General features: G+C 37.6%; 2 protein-coding genes across 9 annotated transcripts in view; both read left to right on the forward strand.

The window, feature by feature from the left end:
- LOC115601272 (ranBP2-like and GRIP domain-containing protein 3) overlaps positions 1 to 1,531 on the forward strand; it is a 33,380-nt gene extending 31,849 nt beyond the window's left edge. For all 3 annotated transcript variants that reach the window (XM_030471043.1, XM_030471051.1, XM_030471055.1), the window contains exon 29: positions 956 to 1,531. In XM_030471043.1, coding sequence (XP_030326903.1) covers positions 956 to 1,261 — 306 coding nt within the window. In that variant the 3' untranslated portion in view covers positions 1,262 to 1,531. The remainder of the gene's footprint in view (positions 1 to 955) is intronic.
- An 802-nt stretch (positions 1,532 to 2,333) lies between these two features.
- CCDC138 (coiled-coil domain containing 138) overlaps positions 2,334 to 26,565 on the forward strand; it is a 35,051-nt gene continuing 10,819 nt past the window's right edge. Inside the window, exons 1-13 of one of the 6 annotated variants that reach the window (XM_030477142.1) lie at positions 2,364 to 2,472; positions 4,198 to 4,258; positions 4,628 to 4,766; positions 5,481 to 5,596; positions 8,090 to 8,274; positions 9,287 to 9,445; positions 11,392 to 11,511; positions 13,575 to 13,652; positions 13,732 to 13,842; positions 15,931 to 16,095; positions 16,861 to 16,977; positions 18,111 to 18,303; positions 22,486 to 22,662. In XM_030477142.1, the coding sequence (XP_030333002.1) occupies positions 4,633 to 4,766; positions 5,481 to 5,596; positions 8,090 to 8,274; positions 9,287 to 9,445; positions 11,392 to 11,511; positions 13,575 to 13,652; positions 13,732 to 13,842; positions 15,931 to 16,095; positions 16,861 to 16,977; positions 18,111 to 18,303; positions 22,486 to 22,662 (1,555 nt within the window). In that variant the 5' untranslated portion in view covers positions 2,364 to 2,472; positions 4,198 to 4,258; positions 4,628 to 4,632. The other 5 variants (XM_030477143.1, XM_030477147.1, XM_030477144.1 and 2 more) reach the window with 5 other exon arrangements.

A 26,565-nucleotide genomic window follows, 5' to 3' on the forward strand; every position in this document is an offset into this window, starting at 1 on the left:
CAGCATCCCTGCAAACTCAGGAGTAGATAGTAATACAGGAATGGCTTGTCACCAGAATAAGAAATTATCCAGTCTTTTCATGAGGTATCAGTCTGTGTCTGAAATATGCCCTTTATGGCTCTTTTACTAAAAACTTTGTGCCTTTCTGATAAGGAATGCAGCGTTGCTCATTTAGGGTTTAAGCTTGTTTCAGAGTATTCCACAACCTGTAAGAAGCAGGCTTGCTTTTAAAACCATTAAGTGTACCATGGACACCCTGACAAAGTGTGAGCTTTTATCTCATGAAATCAGTGTATTTGAAGTTTGCTCTGCTTTGCCTAAACTTTCTCCAGGTACAGTGAGAAGCTTTTCAATGCGAATTAAGGCTTTCCTTCAAAGATACGATAACTTACACTGTCACCTTTTATGTGTATAGCCAAATAATCAGGAGCCAGAAGCTTGCTGCCTTGCAGAAAGACAAAAGACATTACTCGCTAGCAGTAGCTGCACTCCTGAACAAACAGTCATGGGGCAAAAGCTTCTGCCTGCACAGAAGCAAGAGATTACTGGTCACTGGTACCTTAAGCTTTTTCAGGTGATCAATTCCATGCCTGCAGGGACTAAGCAACGAAAGGCCTTCAGTGAGATGAGGCAGGTCCTAGCTATATGGGCCAAATGATGCAGGAAACAGGCAGTGGGAAGGACAGGCCTAGAGGAGTGGTCACCATGTTGAGCAGGAAAGTAAAATGCTGTGTTCAGAATAAACAAGGGATACACTTGCCACTGCTGCTTCCATTACCCATGAACAAAGCTGCTGAAGCTGGGAAGCCTTATATCTAAGTAAATGTGTACTTGGGAAAAACTGAGTTCTTACGAAGCAAGGCCTTCAGGGTTGCAAAGGAATGTAGTTGTGGTGTTGGTTTATGTTTCAGGACTTTCAAGTTAATGCTGTGCCCCCCCCTTTTTTCTTTTTAAGGGAGGTGATATAACTAACCATGATGGAACAGGCGGACGGTCAATTTATGGATCAGCATTTGAAGATGAGAATTTCGAAGTGAAACACACCGGTCCTGGATTGCTGTCAATGGCAAATAAAGGCAGGGATACGAATACTTCCCAGTTCTTCATAACACTTAAAAAAGCAGAACACTTGGACTTCAAGCATGTGGTATTTGGGTTTGTCAAAGATGGAATGGATGTTGTGAAAAAGATTGAATCCTTTGGTTCTCCTAAAGGGCTAGTAAATGGAAGAATTGTCATTACAGACTGTGGGCAAATATAGAATTATTGCTTTGAGTATACAGATGTTCTAGCAGTATAAATCAGTATTTAGATGTTAATTGACTAATTATTTCAACTTCTTAAAATGGACACTTCTGATGTATAAATGTAAAATTACAGCTTATAGTTGGGTTTTTTATGTGTTCTAATTGATTTTTTTGCATGTTAAAGTTCAGACACTGGCATATTTCAGGTGTATTTGTGTTATCCTGACATATTTGTATTAAATGTCAAATTTTAAAAATTAAATCTTAGTCTTGTTAAAAATAAATGTCTTGTCTTCACTTTGGTTTGTTTAAAGAAGAACTTGCGTAGTTTGGCTTCCTGCTCTGATAAATCTGTGTTTTGAAAATGCAGGCTCTAGGTGCTAATTGCTAGTCAGTAAACTGAAGGCCTTTGAAATGTAATGCTTACTCTGATGTGCAGAAAGCAAGCGGAGACAGCTGGCAAAGAGATGCTGGTTGGTGCTGTCTGAAGTCTCTCAGTAGCACTTCAGTAGTTGAAAGCTGGAGAATAGTTCTTGAATGTTTTGATCAATATTTTGCTAGAGAAGTGTACCTTTGTGTTTTTTTACGTAGAATAGGTCTAAATGCCTTAGTGGAGTGAAAAACAGCTCCTTGATGTTAGGATTTTACCTAAAATGCCGTAGTACAACCCGCTGCTACTGCTATGATATGTCTCTCCGTGCTTTTCTTAATGTTTATTAGCTCTCATTCCTGGGGCAGAGTTCTAGTAAATGGGTCAGGGCCATTTTCTCTCTTAATAGTGAATATATATATATATAAATAAGTGTTGGGTTTTGGGGTTTGTTTAACTTCTCTACAGCTCAGGACTGCCATTATCAAGCGTTTTTACAAGGTAACTAATCAGGCATTATTATCTGTAAGCTGGAAATATGTAACATATTCAGCTTTAAGGTTTTTTTTTTTTTTTTTTTTTGACAGATCTTAGTCTGGAACACGTTTGTAGGTGCTGGCCCTGTGGGTCTGGGCCCTACCCCCGCCGCCCGGCCCAGCCGCGGCGAGGGCTGTCCCGGCCCCGCCCCTCGCCAGGGCCCGGCCCCACCGGGCGGTGTGCGCATGCGCGCCGCCTCCCGCGCCTGCGCCCGCCGGCTGCGGGCCGTGGCGGTTAGTTCGTGCGCGGCGGTGCGACATAGCCGGCGCCGGCCCGGGCCTCAGCCCCTCCGCCTGCTCTCTACGGGGCGCCGCCGGGGTGAGACGGGAAGCGCGCCAGGGGAGGAAAGTGGGGGGAGGAGGAGGGGGAAAGCTGCCCCTCCTCGCCGAGTGCTTGGGAGTGGTGGTGTCTGTGTCCCCTCCCTTGGGGGTCGTCGTAAACACTGTGGCAGCACATACGCGTATGGCGTGAGAGCCGAAAATGGGGTTTAAACAGGCTTTAGGAGCTTAGGTATAAAGTGTGTGCTTTCTACTCCTGCTTATGTCCCTCTACGCTGACTGCAGTACATAGAATGGGTTGGATTGGAAGGGCCCTTAAAAAGATCAAGTACAGTGCTAGTGCTGAAAAGACATCCTTCTCTGAGCTTGAAATTCCCTGGAAATTGCAATTCCAAATTTTATGCATTCCCAAAATACAGTCTGAGCAGGTTGGTGCTTAGTTTATGCCTAAAACATTCTGGTGTCTGCTAGTTCGGCAGCATTGTATGTGAGTCCTCTTACAAGTAGTATACTAGCATATATGAACTATATATAATAGGATAACTCATTTATTTCTTATCTTCCTACCCATGTAAACTCTATTCCACATGAGTGGCATGGTTTAGCAGTGGACTTGGCAGTCCTGGGGTAAAAGTTGGACTTGATGATCTTAAAGGTCTTTTCCAAGCTAGCTGATTCTGTGATTCTTTTGCCACAGCAGTCATTAGCCTTATTTATAATGTGTTAGGTGTGCTTGTGATTTTTTTTTTTTATTTTTTTTGTAAAGCCCAGTGGCTAGCTCTGTTTTCAGGGAGCAGGAAATGGTGCCATATCTAGTCAACCAGAGGAGAATCAAACCCACAGTTTGCGATAAACTGCTGCAATAACCGTAGAGTAAGTTATGATGGGTGTTATTCCTTTGCCAAGGTAAAAGCAATGTTATTTTACACCAGATAAAGCCAGGTTCTTTGCACCGATATGAATGAAGGAACTGGATTGTAATTCTTTTGTTTCCATTACTTCCATTATTTATGGGCGTGCACAGTGGATTAGGAAGCTGATCCAGCAGCAAAGAGCCCTCCCACGTGCTGGTGTTTCACAAGTGTTCAAACTCATGCTGCGAGGGAATTAATATGTTGTGCTTGCAAGGAACTAAATGCTAGATTTGTTTGTGCATTTTGTTATTTTATTAAAAAGCGACGTTTAAGTACAAGAAAATACAGCAGTTGATCTCTTTATTTAGAGTATATGTCCTGGTTTTGATAGAGATGCAGTGAAACGCAACTAGGATCACGAGAGCTGCTTTGAGTCTAATCTTTTCTAATGTACGTTTAATTGATTTTACTTGTAGCCTTATACTCCTGTCATTCGTTTTTGTAGTATGTAGTTACAGGTTAGCAGGAAAAAGTAGAGCAGGAAACTTTGGCAGAAAAAACCTAGATATAAAGATAGATGGCACTGTTACCTAATCCTACTTTTATGCTCTTATTTTATGTTACTGTCTTCATAAAGTCTTATAGTCTCTCAAATATTTTAACATAAAACACCATGAATATTTCATCATTAGACTGTGGAGAATATGTTTGCCTCTTTATATTGACATGAAGGCCATTTACATTTGTATATTGAAAAAAAACCAACCTACAACCCACTTCCCTTTTCAAAGACAGCAGTTTGTAGTAAGAGTTCTGTCACAAGGCATTGTAACTGTGAAACAAGTAAGTTGTAACATGCACTTTACCTGAAAATTCAGACTCTATTATAGTGCATCCGTGCTTTCTTGTAGGATTGCCTTTCAGGAGCATTACATGCTGAAGAGAAGAGTGGAAGCTCCCTAGGATACAAAGGTAATACCAAACAATGGTTCTTTGATATATTTTTCAGAGAAAATATATACTAAAACTGTATCATTCCTAAACTTATTTTAAGTAGTTCTGTATTTTCTCATTTTAGATAGGTAGGCATTCTTGATCAGGGGTTTGTTATATCTGGGAGCCAGCCTAGGAACGTTAACGTTCACAGAGAGAGCACAAAGGATGCTTTAGAACAACGGTTCCCAACTTGTTTGTGTTGAAGTCCTGCTTGAAGTGATTGGTAGCAGTCCACCTCATAATGCTTGGCTTTAACTTGACTTTAACTTAACTTGGCCCTTGTTTATTTCTTAACATCAGCTTCTTAAATGCAAAATAGAATTGTTACTATCTTCTGTATTCCAGGTGACATGGACAGCTCACTGGGAAATACAACTATTTCTTTATCCAAATGTTCTTTAGAGTCAGAATTTACTGCAAGTGGAAGAGAGAACAGCATCGGATCTTCTAGGGATTTCCTCCAAAGTTTTAAAGTCTGGGATTGGTAAGAGGCGTTTTCTCTTCAGCTCTCCTTTATCATTTGTTATCTTTTGTAATCTAGGTAAACCATGAGTAAACAATACATTCAGATTGCGCAGATGCAGAAGTCATTTTAAGATTCTTTTCTTACTAAGCAAAGAACTGTTTGTGGCTGAGGTATGAAATAATGTGAATGCCGATTTTAATGAGGAGTATTGTCTCACTTTCTAATGTAATCTGTGTATGCTGAAATTGCTGATGGGTTACAGAGATGATATAAACTGAACTAGGAGGAAAGCAAAGACTGATAAACAGCTTTAAGTTTATTTAGAGACAATTTAATTCCAAAAGGCAAGAAGTATCTTTTCAGGGCTACTTTACCCTAAATATGAAAAGTAATTTAAAAAGTATTTTGTATTTTTAGCTTTCCTGGAATTTGGTGATGGGTGATGAAAGAAGAGCGTTTTACCCGCTGCACACATGCTTATGGCCTGGAAATTCTAGTTATTCTTACTAATTTTATGTCAGCAACATTACTGATTGTTGTGGTCAAAATCTTGAGAGTAATAATGCCTTTTATCCCAATGATTTAACTCTGCTGTTTGTTATCAGTCAAATCTCAAATTCTTAGATTGAGCCATGTTTACATTTTTGTATGGACTTCTCGCAATGCTCTATATGTAGTATGTGAGAAAGGTATCGAGTAATTTCTGATTATTGCTTTTTTGTATTTGTTTAGGTTTGAGGATGAGCAAGATTCATTTTGTGATTCAAGTGGTCTAGAAATAGAAGAAAAGACCATTAATTGGTCTGAAACTGATGAAGTTCAAAATACAGCTATATATGTGGAAACAAGTAAGAAATACTGAATTTTAAATATTTTTACAACTCTGTGAAGTATAACGTGTAATTTAAGAAACTTTCTAGTAAATATATGTTTGTTCGATTCAGAAATATAATAATCAGCAAAAACGTATTTTAGTTTGGGGATTTAACCTTTCATGTCAGTATGAGTAACACCTTTAGAATTAGTTTAGGAGGTCCAGCATTCTTGATGAAATACTGACATACATTTACAAAAGAAAAATCAACTTTTTGTGAAACTGGTTGCCAGGTGATTTTATGATATAAATGAAGAAACAGGATGGTTTGGAGGGGATTTTGTTTATTTGTTTTGGTTTATTTTGTTTTAAGCAGCTAGCTGCATTACCAAATAGTACAACTCTGTTAAACCAGATGTCTTTTTTCAGTTTAAGGTTGGAAAACTGGCAGTAGATAGAGAAAGAAAGTTACCTGGTTTTCTGCTAGCTCAGGAAATTCTAGCTAGAAGATGGTAGCGGGGACCAACTGGCACTCATTCACAACAAACATATGAAATTGCTGCTGCAGTTGGAGGGGTTTGTGAATCAGTGTAGCTCTGTCTCTTGTGGAGAGTTTTAGGTTTAGAAGGACATTGATGTATTCTTTTAAAAGCGTGTATAGAAGTGTAGATACAGACAGACAACCAACCAACCCCAAAGTGGCTATAAGGAACCTCAGAAGCTGGGCAGAACAGATCAGTGTAACTGTAATAGATTCTCATCAAAGATTGTATTAAATGGGTGGGGACTGTATAAAAGTAGCTTTCTGGAAACCCATTCTTTCTGAAAAGAAAAGAAAACAAAACACAACCCCCTTCTCCCCCCCAGCCAACCAACCAAAGAACAACGAAAAGAATTTAATTGCACCAGGAAAATTGCATAGTTTATAGTATTTGGGATCAAAGGCAAAATAAACACAAAACTGATGAATATCACATTCACTTGTTTCAGATATGACTACTTTTTTTCTGATTTCTTTTCCCTTCCCCTCCCGTGTTTCTGTGACGATTTGTGTGGCATTTTACTAGTTATGCTCTCCTTCCTCACCCATAAAGCAGACACACTGGCTGAACAACAGGTTTGGTGTACTATCCTGCACCAGCTGTGATGGTTGCAATGCATACCACCAATTAGCCCTGTTAAATCATTTGCATATCTTCTTGATGCTCCTTCTCATTGTCCTTCTTTTCCCTTCCATAGTTGCCTGCCAAGTAAACTACCTATCGCTAACTATTTTTCCTCATTGGTCTGAGTTTTGCTGTGTCTGTACCTGTCATGGTTTAAACCCCACAGGCCGCTCAGCCCCACACAGCTGCTTGCTCACTTTACCTTCCCCCCAAGTAGGGAGGGAGAGAATCAGAAAGGTAAAATTGAGAAAACTTGCAGGTTGAGTGAAAGACACTTTAATATGTAAACAAAAGCCCCACATGCAACCAAAGCAAAACAAGGAATTCATTTGCCACTTCCCATCAGCAGGCAGGTGTGCAGCCATCACCAGGACATCAGGGCTTCATCACCCATAATGGTTACTTGGGAAGACAGGTGCCATCACTCTGAACATTACCCCCTTCCTTCTTCTTCCCCCAGCTGTAGATGCTGCGCATGATGCCGTATAGTCTGGAATATCCCTTTGGTCAGCTGGGGTCAGCTGTCCTGTCTGTGTCCCCTCCCAGCTCCTTGCACACCCCCAGCCTGCTCGCTGGTGGGGTGAGAAGCAGAAAAGGCCTTGACTCTCTGTAAGCGCTGCTCAGCAGTGACTAAAACATCCCTGTGTTATCGACACTGTTTTGGTCACAAATCCAAAACAGCTCTATATGAGCTACCAGCACAGTACCTAAATTTGTATTTCTGATACTGTCATCTAGGTAATCTTGCCCTGGTGTGGTACCTAGGTGCAGTCGGCCTTGCAAGACATCTCTCCTCAAAAGATCATAACACTTGCCTTCAGTTATCTGTGAATTTTGGGTGTTTGACTATTTTTGAAATCCAGCCATTCCTCACTGTGCTGTCTACAACTTTCATCAGCTTCTTACACTGTAATCTGTCATGTCTACCTGTTTCTCCTGTCGTGACCAGCAGTTTCTTAAGTCTTCTTCTCTTAACTTCAGTGTCAGGCCGAGGTCTAGTCAGCAGCAAATCACTTGCCTGAAGACCTTACAAAAATAATAGGAGATTTTGGCTACATTATGATTCAGTCTCTGCATAGATTTCCTAGAGATATGTATGAGATTTCTATACTGAAGTGGAAGGTATAGTTTTACTTATAAAACTCCATTGATCACTGATCATTTCAGCCAAGTCACGGAACCCAGCTTTGAGCAATTCTCTGTAATTCTTTAGAAGATTACGTTCTCATTTTGATACATCTTGCTCTATAGTTGTTACTCTAAATGGCTAAAATAACTTTTCACTGTTTTGGAACAACAGCAATATCATTATTTATATAGGATTAACTTTCTAATGAAAAATGGGTTTTTCCTTTCCATAGGCAGCACCTTACCTTCCCATTTGGCTGCAAATACACAAGAAAATAGTGACCAAAGTATTACTAATGGTTTGCTAAGGAAAATTGTAAGTGGAACTAATGCTCAAGCATGCAGTAGTCAAGGCTTAATACCGCCTCACATCAGTCAAATTTATGATGAATTATTTGTCATACATCAGAAGCTTCAGGTAGGAGCTGGAATCACTTTAAACATTTTGTTGAGTAATGTTACAAAGATTCTCACTTTTGACAAAGAATTCAGAAATTACTTATACACTAAATAACTATTACTTTTATACTAAAACTATGACTTATTACTGTTGCTTATACTAGTCACAATTACTTACATACTAAAACTCTATCATCATCTACCTCTTCCCCTAAATAAATTTGCTGCTTTGGTAGTGGTACTTTGTCTTGCATAGTGGGTAGATAACAAAATTCAGCTTGAGGGAGTTTGAACACAGTGCTTCCACATCCAAGAGTGTCTTGTGATGCACTATGGGCGTAGAGGGAAACAGCTGCAAGTACTGCTTCTCCTGAGAGCATCCAAAACTGTCCTCTTGACCCTAGGCATTCATGGCCTCCTCTTAAAACCTTCCATTCTGCCTTATCTTTATTTTCCTGCTGCTGGGGAATCCCAACGGTTCATCCCCTAGAAGGCCTAGGCCACTAATAGAAGAACCTCCTATATGGCTTTATTCTGTAATAGCTCTCATGCTTCTGCTGGATTCCCTGCCAGGACTGCCTTTTGCATTATATGATATAAAAATTATTTTGTTTCTCTTTTTCCTCACTGCTTTTTCAGGGATGCTTCCCACTAATCAAAGAAACAACATAGTAATCTAATGTTCAGTGCTGACAGTCATGTCAGACTCTGTTTGGTCTTACAGAACTTTTGAAAGCAAAAGCCTAGGTTTAATTGTCTAGGTTTATACTTGAACAACCATGTAGAGTTGAATTTTGTATTTTGGGAGGCTGAGCCATCCTGATGCACATCAAAGTCATTTGGGTTAAGGTGTGGGGAAACTGAGCATAGATGGCCATCAGGATAGTTTTAATGAGTAAGCTCTTTTGTAACACACTATAATTTTACAAAAAGCTAAGCATATCTCTCAGAGAAAAAATTTAAATTCAGTATAAATTGTGACAATTTCATGGGTTTTAAAGCCATTTCAACATTTTTTTTTCTTGATGCAGAGAGAAAGTTTAGTACAGCAGGAATATGCGTTGCAACTCCAGAAAAGAGAGCATTTTCTAACAGAGCGAGAAGCAGTGCTTTTTAGACATGAAGCAGCTTTGGCTAAAATACGAGGTGTTGAGGAAGAAGTTCACACAAAATTTGGAATTATAAAAGAGGTGCAGTAATATATTAAGTGATATTTATTGCTCTACATGCCATTAATTTTGTTATCTTAAGCCATCACATGTTTGCCGGATATATAATGCTTATTTTTTTTAAATGCTTGAAATCCATAAATGAAAGATTTATGTAAAAAGTACCACATAATATTTTTAGAGGTTTGTATTGCTTCTGTTTCAGAATGGTGCATTTAATTGTCTTATGCATAGGTATGTTTCACTGTTACAATATAGAAAAGAGGTAACTTGTTTCTAAAATAGAAATATATGACCAATATTAGAGAAAAAAGTTGTGGTCTATCTGTACTTGTAAGTAACTTAAATTAGTATCTTTGCATTAGCTGTAGTCGAAGTAGATATCCTTGGGAAGACTTGAAGACACAATGAGATTTTACGACATAACAACTATTGCAGAGAATATTAGCAAAAAATACTCAAAAAGTTCAAAGGAAGAAAAGATCAACCTAACTTTGGGAGTGTGGGAGGAAACGAAATGGTGTGATTTTGCTATAAGAAGAGGTGGTAATAACAGCACTGTTCTTGTGAGTGTTTCCTATTGAATTTAGGTCTTGTAAAAAGTTTTGGTTATTATCCAGAAGGTCACCAAGAGAAGCCCTGAAATGTATGAACTTTGTGTCAAAACCATAAGCTGAGAAATTAGATTTCTTTAAATTGTGCAGATAAACCTTTCCCGCAAGCTGTTGAGGATAAGACTACATGTTAAAAAGGGGAAAAAGGCGTTGTAGGAGTGGGACCTCAACTTTTGAACAGGGAAAGAATAGGTTTAGGTGTTAATTTAGATGTTGCAAATCTTCTGAGCATATAAGAATGTTACACCAGTTAGAGAACTGGCTGGTGAAAACACAGGAAAAATTGGTGGTTATGTGGGAAAATTTGTGGAGGAAGACAAAAAAAATGGGATGCCTGTCTTCTCAAAAGGGAGAGTTCTACAGCCATCAACTTAATGTCAGTGCTCTAAGTAAATAAGTAAATAGATCCTGAAAAAAAAGCTGTGAACAAACCATGGAAAGCATGATGCAGAAAACAATGTAATAACTAACTACTAGCATAAATTGTCGAATCAGTCTCATTTCCACTACAGCAAGGTAATGGCCATTGCTAATAGAGGAGGAGTTAGTTACATATATGTCTGGACTGAATGAGGAATGTTTTATACAGTTTTGCATGGCATTTTCATAATCATATTGGTAAAGTATAACATAAATTTAGTGCAGTTAGTGTAAAGATGTAGTGAGACAGTAGTTCACAACAAAGTTGAAGGAATGTACCTAGTGGATTTGGAATGTCTTTTCAGTACGGTATTATTCAGTATTTTCATTAAGAAGTTTGATGGTGAGAAAGAGCACATTGGTTATATTTGAAGTAAATAGCAAGGAGGGGGAATTTCAGACATGCTGAAAAAGAACATTAGGATTAAAATTGATCTTGGCAAATTGAAGATATGGTAGGTCTGAAAAAACTGTACTATTCAGGAGGTGTGAGTGTACAGTATTGCATTTGAATAGATATATCAGCTGTAGAAATAGAGGATAATGAGTGGATGCATGGGTTATACATACAGGGTGAATTGAGTGTTAACGTGCCAATCTTCAGCTACATAAAAGGCTGCAACAGAGGAAAAAACGTTTTCATGTCTGTGATAGAAGTAGTAGTAGCAGAAAGGGAAAATTAGGTCAAGTATTAGGAAAAACTAGATCTAGCAAAAATAGGTAAGCATACAGAGAGGTAGATTGGCAAGGCTGTAGTGTAGTACTGGAGGACTTAAGAACAGACTAGGCACACCTGGGAGAACTGAAATGGTATAGCTGGTTATGATACAGATGACTCTACCTGATTAGTAGTGTCTTATATAAAGATATGTAAATATATACATACAAAATAGTATCTTGTAAATCATGTTTTTAAATTTCATGTTTCTATAGCAACATGAGGCAGAAGTTAAACAGCTGACAGAAGTCTTGAGAGAAATAACTAAAGAAAATAGGAGGCTGAAGTCATCATTTGACACCTTGAAGGAAGTGAATGACTCTTTAAGAAAACAGGTAAAATTAGTTATTTCTTGTTATCAGTAATTTTACAAGCTACAGTCAACAATTTTAAATATTTGGATTGCTAAAGTTTGCCAAATTGCTGATTTTTTTGGTTTTGCAAGACAAAAATTGTGTGACTGGCTAAAAGTATCTTCTGCACCTTTTTCTAGTACTTGAAATTTAGCCTTTCTGATTTTTTATAGTATAAAAAAAGTTGGACTTATTCCTCTGACCCACTAGCAACAGCAGAGACTTATTCTTTCCCTTAGAGAAGGTCAGACGTAACTCCTAGAATGTTGATGGTTCTGGTGCAGCTCATCTTTCTCTCTACTTCCCCTTGCTATAAAATCTTCATGCTTCCCTGCCTGTGGCAGGGGGTTGGAACTGGATGACCTTCTAGGTCCCTTCCGACCCAAACCAGTCTGTGATTCTGATAGGTTAGGTAATGAAAATAGTGAAAGCTAGAAGAGGCACAGTTTAAAAGACTGTAGAGGGTTTATGAAGGAGAAGAGAAACCTAGTGATACATTGGTGTAAAATAACGGACAATACAGAACAGGCTAGGCAAGTGTTCCCATTTCTTCTTTATTGCCAATAAAGGAAAGGGGATAGCTTTTGAAGTTGAAAGTTCTCATTTCATTCAGATTTGGAAAGTGCAATCGAAACATAGCTGTTCAAAGATCACAGGAAGAAATACCTCCAGCTTTGTGGCCACTTAATCACAGCCAGTACCTCGGTTGGCAGGAGGGCTAGAGGGAGAGAGGGGTGGCCATGAGAGAAGATTGTGAGGGAAGAGCAGGGCTTGTCATGAGGGGTGAGGGGCGGCCATGAGGGAAGATCATGGGGGAAGAGCAGGGCTTGTCATGACGGGTCAGGGGCAGCCATGAGGGAAGACTGAGGGCAGAGGAGTTGCGGCCATGAGGGGAGAGGAGGGGTGGCCACGAAGGGTGAGGGGAGATCTTGAGGGGACAGCAGGGGAGGTCATGAGGGGAGATCATGAGGGGAGAGCAGGGGAGGCCATGAGGAGTGAAGGGGACATCGTGAGGGAAGGAGAGGCTGCGAGGGGAGATCGTAATGGGGGTAGCCATGAGGGAAGGTAATGAGGGAAGAGCATAGGCAGCCATGGGGCCTGAGGGTTGACCATGAAGGGAGATGTTGAGGGGATATGAAGGGTGGCCATGAGGGGAAGGTGCAGCAGCTGTGCAGTGTGGGCCACTATGGGGCACAGATGAGGGGTGACTGTGAGTGGAGATTATGAGAGGCAGCCATGAGGGGAGATCTTAAGGAGAGATCAGTTTGCCCTTAGTGATATTGTTTAATGGTGGGCTTGGCAGTTCTTCGGTGGCAGTTGGACTCAATGAATCTTAAAGCTCTTTTCCAACTTAGTTGATTCTCTGATTGATTCTGTGATAATCATGCTTCTCATTGTATACATAGAGCATGTTTCTTACATTTAAATGGAGTTTACAGTTCCCTTCATCTTTTCTCAAAGAGCAAACTGGTTTTGTAGCATGGTCAGTAGCTGTTTCATTCTGCAGAGAAGAAAGCTTTCACCTCATTAAGAAGACCATTCTTGAAAAGTGCGCTCCATTTTTATGTCACTTCATGAAAAGTAATGAAAGGTATAGTGCCTCTGTATCTAGAGTGGCATTGTAGTGCTTATTCTTCCCCTGCAAATCGAAAAGTTTGGCTGCAAATCATCAAAGAGCCTCTACTGTCAAATTTACCTGGAGCAGGTTGCCCAGAGAGGTGGTGGAGTCTCCCACCTTGGCAATATTCCAAGGCTTTCTGTACATGGTCCTAGGCAATTGGCTCTCAGTGCCCCTGCTTGAGGAGGAGTGTTGGACCAGATGACCTCCAGAGGTGCCTGCCAACCTCAACCAGTCTGTGATTCTATGATTTGTTGAGGAGGTGGATGATGATTTTGTTTCTGTCACTTCACATGCTCGGAAGAAAGAACTTGAACTGAAATAATGCAGCTGCTCAGCAACAATATCAAATTATTTCAGTATGGCAGTGAAGTCAAGAAATGAGTTTTGAATTTACGGATACTTTAATATTTTCTGATTCTTTCAGTTAAGTGGTGTAACTGAGCTGAACAAGAAGTTGGAAGGTCAAGCAAGAAAAGTACAAGCTCGTTTAGAGAATCTTCAAGTAAGGTTTATTCTTACATGTACCTGCTTCTTTTATAGGTGACAAGTGAAATAAAACTCATTGTTACATTTTATTGTAGAGGAAGCATGAGTTGTTGACAGTACAGAAGTCTAAGAATATATGTCAAATGGTGCAACAAAGTAAACCTGTCAAGCAGGAAAAAGTGATGGTAACATCAAAAAATGCTAAGGTAAGAATTGGGCAAAATGGAATATTCATTTGAAAAACATTAGGCACTGGACCATTCTCTGTGTATCTGCTGGAAATTAGAAAATGTTACTGCCAATTTTAGTTCATGAGTGAATTACAGCAAGAAAAAATACAGGTTGTATTGGGGGGAAACAGTTAAAGAATTAAGCTTGTTGCTGTTGGATTTTATATTGTGTTTGTATATACTAATATATATGTATTTATTTATATGGTATGTTTTCCTCTTCCTGTCGTGTTATCTTTCATCTGTTGGTTAAAATTATAACATGCTTACACTGGTTTCTTCCTCTGTCTCAAAGCAAATCTTAAACTCATTCTGGTTACTGCTACAGTACAGCGCTGTTCTTATGAATAACACCAGCTAAAAAGTACTCAGTCCGAAGCATCAGATAAATAATTTTTATTTTCTAAGCCAAAAATGATTGTACTACTGTTACTTTTTTTTTTGAGAAATAGTCTTTAATGAGGGAAAGAGACTAAATGCAGTGCTCATACACAGTTCCAAAATGATCACCTTGTTTTGATTAAAATGTCTTCTTACATCACTTAATGACATGCTTTCTGTCTCTGTGTTGTTCCATTTAGTAGCAAGTCCTGTTGTAGTACTCTACCACCATCTCCCAACTGGTAATGATTTTCTCCAGCTAGAGGCTAAACTGTGAAATGGGAAAGAGATACTCACACCATCCTACTTAATTAGTCTACATCAGATGCCTTAAAACTGTGCTGGTTTAAGCCAGCATATTTCTCTGTTTACATAGGTTTTAGTGTACTTTGGTTACAAGTGAAATATAAACAGTATTGGTGGTTATGGTTCTGAGTGAAGAGGAAAACAGTTTTCTGAAGATCGATCAAAGAAAACTTTTGAAGTCTTTAGAAAACTGTTCGTACAGTCTGTCTTCAGGTACCTCTGGATATCTTTGTAGACTATTTCATCGCAATGTAGTACAGAGACAGAATGACAATTTCATGAAGTCTGTGTTCTTTTTCTAACAACGCTAGTAACCCAGTTAAATTTTAACAACAGTAGATTGTATGAAATACAGTAAAGGAGTGTTGAAATAAGAATTTCCACATGCAAAGAACATTAAAGGTTTGCTTTCTCCTGTAGTTCATTTGGTCAGAATTAAAAATGAAGTGATTCTGTATTTGAAAATCTTTACCCAGGCCTTTTATAACCATTTGCCTAAGTACAAAATAAATCATGTGTGTATTTTTTCACACCCAGAACCCATCACAAATAGTGCCTGTTTTGCAGTGGGGAGGGAAGTGCAGTATGAAAGAGAGAGAGAGGGAGAAACAGTGCAGGGTTCTTTCTAGATCTCTGTAAGAAAGGCCTGACAACAAATGGCTTAATGAAATAGCTGTTTTAATAAAACAGTAAGAGAAAGGGTATAGATAGTGAGTAAATCTTATGTCACCTCAGATGCTGGGAAGCTTGTGTTTGTGTAGCATCAGATGGAGCCCACGTGGATCTTCTCAGGGCATGTTGAGCAGGTCCCATCCATGGGGAGAAGCTCTTCCTTTTTTGGCCATTCAAGCTATTATATAATTTTCTTACAAGAAAACGACTCTTATCCATGAAGGACATTCAAAGAACTCCTGGTTGCCCCTTTAGACAAAGGCAAGGCCAGGCAGGAGGCGTGATCACTGGTACCAAGTGGGAGCTACCCACTGCTTCTCTTAGAATGAGCTAGTTGAGTTTATCCCGCAGCCAAGCACAGGATAAACTCTGCAGGTGATTGATCTGTGCAGCACAGCACAGGCTCTCTGACACAGCATCTCTTGATTCCTCAATGCGCAGTGGTCTCTGGGTGAGGATTACCACCTTCCACCCCTTGATCCACATCAAGGGCCTGTTTGAGATCACTTTTTCTTTTGATATAATGTTTTCACAGGCTCTGAATACAGTAACTTACCTCCCAGATTTTATCAGGCTCATCATCCTTTAAATTATGCATAATATCTCAGAACTAATGTACTGATATGTTTCAGTCTGTTACTGTTTTGGCTTAGAAAAATCATTAACTTAAAAGCTGAAATATCTGATGTTGTATATGTATTACAGCTACCAACGAATTCACAAGTTTATGAGCTCCTAACTTTTCTTATGGATTGGATCTCAGACCAGCATCTTAGCAAAATAAAAATACATGAAGAAAGAGAGGACAGTCATAAACCTGTGGCTATTGAGACCTCAAAAAAGATCTGCACCCAGGAAAGATGTTTGAAGGTAAAGGGGTTTGGACTGTTTTCTCGTGTTAATGTTTTCAGATTTATGGGGTTTTTTACATGATTGTGAGAATATAACAGGTCAGCCTGTTTTGTACACGCTTTAGATACAGTGATTAAAAGAAATCACTGTTAATAAGTCAGTATTTATTCTGGTAGTGTGATGTAATAGATAATTTGTCATTTGTAAAGCATACAGATCATTTTTTGTTCAATATCAACCTGAGAGTTTCAGCATTTTATTTCAAGTCATTTCTGTCAGTTGATAATGTCTTGTGTTTTATGTGTACGTAATTCCCTTTTTCTAAGAAGATGAACAAGTCCAATTTAAAATATTTTGATGCCTGTATTAGACATTGAAGTTTAAATTTATGACTGATAAAAGGTGAACTATGCTATGCTTTTAACACTTTTATTGTTTTCTTTGTGGGGATGCCACGGTTTGGAAATCAGCGAGGTGTTTGGAAAATCTTCTTTTACTGTTTTTTCTTAATTAAAGATTTATAACCATTGAGATTGGATTTACCGAGATTGAGCTCAGATGATGCATATCCGCTTTTGCATATAAAATTCTGTAAAATTTAACATCTGTGCATGTGTGCAATTCTGTTACGTGTGCTGGATCTGCCCAATGAGTATTTGCATATGTAATCTGTTAAACTCCAAGAGAAAGTTGTGAGTTCTATTTGTTTGGTTTTCACTTAGGATTAGTTTATACAGTTTTTTCATATACTACCTGTAATTGTACTTTTGTATATTTTTACAGCTTTTGCCTATAGCTATTGAGCAACTCCAGTGGATGCCATTTGTGAATCCTAAACTACACATGCCTGTAATTAAATTTATTTACTGGTCTATAAGACAGCTAGACACTGGTGTTCAGGTAAGACAAGTAGTCCTCTTGCAGTACAGTTTGTTGTTGGTTTTTTTTAACATAAATTCATAGAGGATATTAATAGATTTTGTGTTTTAAATACATATGAAAAGTGGATGCTTTCAGGTAGTATATATAAAAAACCTGTGCTGTCTTTACAAAGCATAAATTAATAGTGTTTACCACAGATAGATGGCAAGTGAAAAAATAAATTCTTTTTCAAGCCAATTTTAAATTTTGCATTGTGGATCTAAAAATAGTTTTCTTAAGTAGTTGATCTCTATTGTGGTGTTTAAGCATCTCAGAACTTATATTTTTACGTATGCATTTACAAAACTTTTGCACTAGGAAAGTCTATTTTCAGGTTCACTTTATGCGTGGAATTTGTGGAAAGTGATGGAGGTGTGTAACAAAGCGGTGAAGTAATTTCGATTTTTATGTTCTCTGTTCAATGTGTAACCTCAAGGCACTCCTTACTTTCTGACTAGACTGCTGTAAGAAAAGATCTAGCAGTATAATAAAGGAAAAGGCAGTAGACATACTGTAGAGACTCAGTGTAGTGCACAATGCTGTCAATAGTGGTTTTGCTAAAGCAAAGGTAGGAAATCGTGTAAATATCTTGAGTTTAAATTCAGTAGACTAGTGAGCTGTTGGTTTTATTGCTAATAAGAAACTGTATTTTAAATGGGCATATTGTGAAGTTTGATTCTGAAGTAATATTTCTGTATAGTTTATGATGAAAAGTCTAGTAGATCTGACCTGTACAGTGTTCTTCAGGTTCACGACTAGACCTTGATTCTGTAAATGCTTTTACAGGGTATGATTTCAGGCAGCCTTATAAAATAGAGTTGGCTGAAGATGAGCTTGTTCTGGAACCAGAGGCAACTTAAATAATCTCAGTGTGTCAGGGGCCCTCACTAACTGGTCTCGTTATGAAGTATGTGTTGATAAGATACAGTGATAATGTTGTTCAGCTGCTTTTGTAACACAGAGTAGTATATCCTGTACAGATTATATTCCAATACATGGCCAAACAATTTGTTATCTAATATTTAATCACTAGGGGAACATCTATATCTCTATATAGTACACAGCATTTTAATGTGTTTTAATGTTTACGCTGTGTGCGTTTTTTGGAACAGCATGCAACAATGACATCAACAATGAGGAGACTTGGTGAAGATATTTTCAAAGGCGTAGTAATTAAGGGAAACCCACATAGTTCTTCTGAACAGTCTACAGAGACTAAATCAAAATCGGCAGCTTTTTTTAAAAGTTCCTATATGCCTTTGAGATTTCTCTCAACTTTAATTGTGCTTAAAACAGTGACCCAAGGTAAGTTCTGCTTTTTTAAATATTTCTTTCAGTCATCTGCCTGGACAAAAAATATTTCAGTGATACTGTAGAGTCTACTATGCTTTATTAGTGAAAAGTGGGTCTACTTGAGTTTCTACTACCTTGTGAAGCAAAATATATTGGAAACAAGCATGAATCTTGCTATTAATCATTTAATGTTGGAATTTGCATGTTCCTTTTAATACGACGACTTCTTGTCAGACAAATCAACATTTCTGAAGAAGGGGAAAAGAGATGTTGGTGATTCTGTCTTAGCTGTCACTGCAGCAGTGATTAGTTTACCAAGATCTTTATTGAATCGAATGGCAAAACTAGTTACTCTGCTATAAACTGAAGAGCAGATTTTGCACTGTTGTTTGCATATCCCTGAAAGGCTGATCAGCTGCAGTGTCAAGTGTTTCTTTTCTGACATATTAGTTATCTTTATAGATAAATTGGATGTTCATAGGTATTTCTGATATATCTGTAGTCACACAGAGAAAGCTACTTGTGTAGTGGATTGTAATTGTTAGATCAAATTGTGACACAGTATATGTCCTGAAATTGCTTCGTCCTTTGGTCTAATTTAGTATACAGTCCAAACTCCAGCCTTTACCTGTCTGCTGCACCCCTCTTCTCCTACCAGGTCTGGCACTGCAAATAGCTATCCGTAAAACATTATCTACATTGAAAACTGCAGCTCTGTGAAACTGTCAGTTCTTCTGCAATTGTCCTTTCAGATTTCACTGTTAAATAGACTCATTTCCAAAGGCAGCATGTTCTGTTTACATTAAAACGTTTTAGACTTCAAAGCCACCTGTCAAATGGCCTTTTTATCCAAAATATTCCAAAATTCCTATGCTGGTGTAGTATAGTAATGTACTTTGTTAACAAAACGAAAGCAAACAATGTCAGAAGATAACCCAGCTCTGAAAATAGTGACTTCTGCTTCAGGTCATGACAGGTTACTCTGCTTGTGCAGTTTTTAAGATGCTATAGCAAATCTTGTCAGCGGGGCCGCCTTTGAAAACAGATACTGTCTGAAAAGACTAAAACATTTTTGTTAAAATGATGACAAAAATTGACTGTTTCTGAGCTGTGTTTTCTTAACATTCAGACTGAGCTCTGGATGTTAAGCACACCATGAGAAGAGGCACAAACTCAGATTTTTAATGCTTTCCTTCCTTATCCTTTTGACATAAGTATATACTTCTCTCTCAGAACCCAGAGAATAAAGACCTTAAATCAATCTGACATATATATATTTTTAATAATATATATTATATTTATAAGATATTTTAATAATATCTCTATATTTTAATAGTAACTATAGATTAACTTTGCTCATTTAAACATTCTTTCCTATTTCTAATTTATATATGGCTTTTTTGAAAACTTCAGCAGTAGTACATAATCTGAGTTATGCTTGAAGGTTCTTAATTCTTAAATCTGCAGATTAGATGAGTAATCCAAAAGAATGTCTTACTATGACTTCTTTTATTATTTTTCTCTTTTGACTTAATTGTTTTAATTCAGTAATGGCTTCAGTGATTGCTATGAAGCGGTTCTGTTCACCTATGCAAAAAGAGTCATCAGCATAAAAGCAGCAGAGTTGATAGGTCCCTTCTGAATGCTAAATGCAATATAATTGTCACATATTGTCAAGTTGAGCTTCTGACTGTATAAAGAATTGATTTTTTGTGTATTTATATCTTTGGGGAAAAAAAAAAATCAAATATCTTCTTAAGCCATGTAGTCCAGAGAGCCTTCAATGCCTGTTAGGGGATTACTGTGTCTGAAACAGCTACATCATTTTCAGCTCGCACTTCTGCCTTTTGTTGATCGAAAAGTATTGGGGTGGGGGGGGCAGGCATCACAGAGTGAATGACTCCTTTCACTGTGAGGGTTTTTTTTTCCACTTTTTTCCCAGGATCCTCCCACCTTTCACACTAGCAGATACATATAATAATAAAGTGGGATTCTCTACTTAAAACATACATAATTTTGTGTTGGCAAAAAAACAGAGGAAGTTTGGTCTTCCCTGCCTTATGGGAGAGGAGGAAGGTAAAGGTTTCAAAGTAGACACAGTGGGTTAACAAGAGTCAGATTGTGTGTGGACAGAGTGAAAAAAAAGCTGTGGAAAATGTATCTTGAATAATAGAGTAACTGTTCTTTCAGCTGATTTGTTAACTGCTGCCTTCAGTTATGAAGCCTTTTCTCTCTTCAAAGGAAATAGGAAACGAGGTGTTGCAGATCCTTTTTATGGAAGTCAGGCAGAAAACACTAATTATATGCCATCAAGAGCAGGTGTAAGAGGTGATTATTGCCTACCTGCAGCAACTTAGGAGTACTGTGGTGCTGCGTAATTGGGATTTTCTGCAAGAATAAGTTTTACAGGGATAGCATAAGAATTAATGTATCTATAACCCTTTTCCAACTGTTTGTGATGCTAAGCACTTATTTTTTCCTTTTCAAAGACATTTTGAAAGCACAGGTCATTTTGATAGCAAATAGTTGATCAGTAGGGTTGTGACTGAGCAATCTAACCTAACTTCAGAGATGGTCCTACTTTGGGCAGGAGGGTTGGACTAGATTCCAACTTACAACTATTCATTGATTCTATTTTTGCTATCTCTGTTACTCAGAATGGTTTCTATTTTAAAATGTCATTACTACTAACATATCCCCTCTGCTAGTAACACAAAGAGGTGGAGACAGGTTACACAGATGTTAATTTTCAAGGTAGTCCTGAACAACCTTGTCAGAATGTCAAAATCTGATGCTTGCTTTGGCATCTGATTTTTTTCAGTCTCTTGCATGAAATATGTTATGAATTTTGGGCCATTTCTTAGACAGCACAAAATCAATTTCTGGCATCTTGATTGACACTAAACAGGGATGCCAAAGATTTTAAATCCATAGGTAATGAACAGTGTTCTTGTTCATAGAAGTCGTACTTCTGGATTAGATGGTTAAGCGGATGAGTATGCCTTTATGCTTAACTGACCTGTGCAGTATTTATATTGTGAGTATCTACAGTAAATACAGGATATAAACATGGTAGAAGTCTACCCTTGACATCTTTAATGAACAAATGCAGTATTTCAGCTGTTTGAGGAAACTATTTCAGTCAAGATATTTTGGTGGAGCATGATAATTACTCTCAAATTGAGACATTTCTAGAAATGTATGATAAAAATGGTAAAAACGAATTGCAAGACAAAAAATAGTTATTGCAGAGACTTGACCTAAGCAGATGGATGCTCTTAGAACGAATCAGTTTAGTTTCTCATGGTTGCTTTTTACTGCTGCCTTCTATAACGGGGAAAATAAGATCCGTTGTTAAACATATGTCGAATATCACTGTGTATGAATTTTGATCACTCTGACCACATGGCGCTAATGATCTCGTGATAAAGTAGCACATTTGGTTTGAACATAGATCACGTTTCCTTCAAAGAGTCCGTATCCAGTAGATGGCATTGCAGTTAAACTTTTGCTACAGGATAGATTGTTTCCTTGTACTTAATTTTCTGCGCTCCAGATGATCGATGCTGTTCCAAGATACTAAGACAGATCTGACATCAGGAAATTAAGAAAATTAGAGTGGTTCACTTAATCTACGTTCCGCATATAATTTAGTGCACTCCACAAGGGATGGGTATGTAAAATGTGTGCACTGAAACTTAAACTATAGCTGTTATAGAAAGAAATGGGAGTAGTTGCTCTTGGGCAACATGGTCTAGTGTGAGGCGTTCCTGCCCATGGCAGGGGGGTTGGAACTAGATGATCTTAAGGTCCTTTCCAACCCAAATTCTATGATTCGTGAAAGTAATTGCTCTTATCCAGACAAATCAGACCTTAACTCCTTTAATAGAAGTTTCTCAGATGTTGAAACTAACATTGTCTCAAACTATTCAAGCTTGTAATTTGCTCTTAAGCAATTTGTAAGTATCTTTTTCTTCAACATATGAGTTGTAGTTAGTCTTTTTCCTCACAATACATTGTTAAGGAATAAAAACAGGCAGAGGATTTCTTTAAATAAAAATGTAATTTAATATTTTCAGCCATTTAACTTGCTGCGAGTTACTGCAACAGTAACTCTCAGGATAGTTGTTCACATATTGCTTAATGGTGCTATGATTATAGAAGTTTTATTGCCTTTATTCTGATATCTTACAGTGGATTACCTGGCTCAGGCGTTTGATTCCCTTCGAACAGACTTGAAGACAGATGAAGGGAAGGCCTTATTTTTGGAATATGATTGTGTGCCTATCATATTAAGTCACTTAAAAGTATCCAGTAGAGGTCTGCTTTCCAGTGCTCTTGATGGATTACTTCAGATGACCACAGAATCTGGTAAATTTGGATAATTACTAAAAATAAAAATATAAAATCATAATGAAAACAGATGAGGTAAGCAGAAATACAGTGTAAAAATAACAATTCTTCTGTGTAAATAATCTAATCTAGCATTCGAATTTGTTTGTATCATGTAAATTCATCAGAGACATAAAATGTGTTTCTGAATTGTCTTTCTCCGAGTTGCCTTGTCTTTTCTTCTCTCTCACAGCACCTATGCTTTATATTTTGTCCTGGTTGCTTTCTTATTTATTGATGTGAATTTTTTCGTTGCTATTTTTAGGTTGGCTTTTCAGTTTATTCCACTGAATTACCTTGCAGATGTTTTTCTTTGAAGTCAGGCTGTGCCAAGGAAGCCATATCATGAAAACCTGCCAGCAGGTGGAGATAAAAAATAGGCTTTAATTTCTTTATCTAGTTTGATGAACAGCTCATCCCCAATCATATTTTAGTTCCTGATAATTGGAAATGGCCTTTCTAGAAGAGATGGTCATGTTTGCTGAATTTTACTGTGCTGTCACCCTGTAAAGGGTTTATAATCTCATTTGTCACAGCACTTTTCCAAGTGATACAGGCTAAGAATTGATAAACAACTGTATGAACATACGAAGGTAGTGAGGCATTCCAGTGCCATGTTGAATAAACCTTGTGACTGGTTTGGGTAGGGTTTTTTTTTAAGATAGAAATTACTCACTGTCTTTTAGAACAGAAAAGGGGAAGGGGCTGCTGTTATTTTTGAAATGTGTATTATTATTTTGGAAGTATTTTGTTACCAGGCATTGTAGTGGTAAAAATAGCGAGCATGTTTGACTTGGGATGGAATAGCATTGAGGTAAAAAGCCATTCTGTACTGATGTAAGTGGCAGAAATATTAAACTAAAGTTTTAATCTTCCTTGCAGACTCTTTTTCTGACATGTAGTTAGTGTGGTCTTACACTGAAGTATTCTTCCTAATAGTGACTGGGAAAGAGATAGTTGTACATACAAAAGTAACCTGAGCAAAGTAGATGGTGTCTGATATTATTTTGAGTAATGCCAATAAATAACAGTACATCTTCTGTTACCTAGCAGTAGTCATTGTGATATACTAGATACCTGAAGTTTGAAGAATAATGGAGATACATTGTGAGAGACTCACATTTTGCCTTGTTGCTTCTCAGAGAAGATGTATTATGTGTGAAATCAGGGAAGGGAGGAGGAGTATTTAATTAAATTGACATTTGATTGAGAATGTATTTCTTGGCAGCTGGATATAAAGCCTTATGCAGAGCCTTTCTCTTTGGTAGAATAAATAGCCAATACACTATTACAGGCGTGTTCTGCTCTTTTCCAATACATAGTGTGTTGCAAGAAATTGTTAGCAATGAGAAGTAGTGTTGTTGATGGGAATTCGATATTTTCATTCCTGTATAAGCTTCCTATTAAAAAGTCATTAAAAGACAAACTAGAAGGTGGCAGTGAATATTCAGAGGGCTCGCTGTGTTAGATTAAGTCTGGAATTTATGATCAATTTTAAAGCTGTATTGGTGTGCAGCCTTAAATATGAAGTTACAGGTAGTTGGCCATATACTTTAGTATGGAGTCATATATGGAATCCATAATATGATTCCATATTACCCAAAAAGACAGCATCTGACCAACAGGAGGCAAAGTCTAGGCTTTCTTTTTTTCCTTGTAGGATATGCAATCATAGGCATTCTTTCAACTTGCTGCAATAATTTTCAATTGGAATATTCCAATATTTGTTCAAAAATATTACGTTTAGAGCTGAAATCATTAGAAATTATGTTGGAAAAAAGCCAGTGTTTTGTTTTCTTTTTTCTGGATATTCTTTTTTATAACTTAATTTTTTAAGTTTTAATTTTTTTTTTTTTTTGTGAAGTAATTTTAAAGATTCAAATTTCAGTTGGCCAGGTTGAAAGGTGTGAATCCAGGTGTGAAATAACTACTGTGTTGCACTACTCCTCCCTGTAACTGCATGTACTTTCTGTTATTGTAAGCGATGAATGCTGATGGTTCTGTATAGTCCAGGCCTGTGCGAGGGTCCTCATGTAGGTTCTCTTCCCTGTAAGAAGTATCTTGCTCATGTTCCAGAAATGAAACCTAGATTTCCCTCATATATTAAGGAAAATTATTTAAGTTGCATATGAACAAAGTACCTACTAGTCTAAGATGAATATTTCTGTTGCTAGAAATTATAACATTCTTCAGTACTGCTTAAGCCCAGTGACTGATTTGGTTTTGGTATGCTCATTTTCAGATTTTTAGATCAGAATCATTGCTTTTGGCTTTAGAATAGATCTGGTACAATGGGTCCAGGATCCAAGTTTCTATTGTGAGTTCATACAACATTGGCAGTGCTGATAAAGCATTCAGTTACTGAAAACATTATTGCAAATGCAAGAGTTGAGGCAATGGTATCATCTGTTTTCTATCAATGTAAAAGACCTTAATGGCAAATTAAAATTAATAGTCTTACTGTTGTGCATCTTACTGGTACAAGAGAACTTCAGTTTCAATTTACTTTCATGCTATAATAGTCTTGTTTGTTTGTTTGTTTTTTCCATCTTCCAGTACTTCTGTGGATTCCGTTCACTTCTTTTAGTTATACTATGTCTGGGGAAAGAAACTTTGCAATTGAGTGAGTCCTTACCCAACCATTTGCTTTCTGTTGGTTAATACTTGCCTCATTTAACCTACACTAGAAACTTTATAAGTAGCTGAAATTGCGTTGTAGGTAATTTTTAGGACATAAAATGTAATTTTAAATAATTTATATTTTATTTCATGTCATTTGCATGCTGGAGTGAATCTTTTCCTCCAGGTGAGCTCAGTGGCCTAAGTTGAAGTCTAGTTGGTTTAGTCTATCTTCAGTGGAAGCAATAGGTTGCTTTTAAGTTCCACAGCTGGGAGAGTTAACAGCTTGTTATGAACCTGACAATAGAAAATCAGCCCAGCAAAGATATTTTATCCCTTTTCTCTTGCTACATTCTGCTACTATTTTTACCTAAAAATGTCCATAATGGTGCATAAATTGGTCCATTTCAACCTATTCAGCCTGCTATTTTAAATGTCCTTTCCAGTAGCTGATGCACGTGAACACAGCACTGAAGCAGCAGTTTAGCTATATTTTCACTAGCTATCTCATCAGTACTGTTTTTGTTTCATGGTCAGATGGGATGAATGCCAGTTCAGGTTTATCATTTTCAGTCTCTTATTTGGCTCTCCATACCCATTACTGGGATTTCAATCCATGTTTGTTTTCTGGAGGATGCCCATCTTTCGTTTGCTGGAAAGATTGACTGATAAAAGCAGAATCAAGGTAGCAAGTCCTGTAGGGTATTTTTAATGGTGGTGGTATTTTGCTTGAATCTCGGGCTTGAGATGAGTGCCATAAGATTCAACTTGATCCTTCTTCTGATCTTTGAAACTAATGAGTGGTCTATAAAGACAGCTTTCTTGCATCCCATTGAGTAAAAGGGGAAGAGATACATTCCTGCTCTTTTGACAGGGATGAAAGATTTTGGCACCTTAGTTAAGGAAAGCAGGCTACCAAGCCATGATGGCTTTTAGTCCCGTCTTTAAGCTATGAGCCTGTCAAAAGGTAGAAGTAAGAACAAAACCATCTCTGATAGTACTGTCACAGAAAATAGATTTAGTTTCTTGATAAACTCTGAATGTGCTTGGTGATAGATCTCCACAAATGCAGTGCTCTGACTGCCTTTGAAATTTTGGGAGCAAAATGTATTAGCTGCTAAATACTGATATGTTTCAGTTTAGTTAAAAGACTTATAATGTATTTATTGCTTACAAAACTCTTACCATTTCCCATTTAAATTACCATTGCAATTAATTTAATAAATAAATTACTAGTTGCTTTAAATCAGCCAAATTTTTATA

The sequence above is a fragment of the Strigops habroptila genome, chromosome 2 (assembly GCF_004027225.2).
Source record: "Strigops habroptila isolate Jane chromosome 2, bStrHab1.2.pri, whole genome shotgun sequence".
Classification (NCBI taxonomy): Eukaryota; Metazoa; Chordata; class Aves; order Psittaciformes; family Psittacidae; genus Strigops; species Strigops habroptila.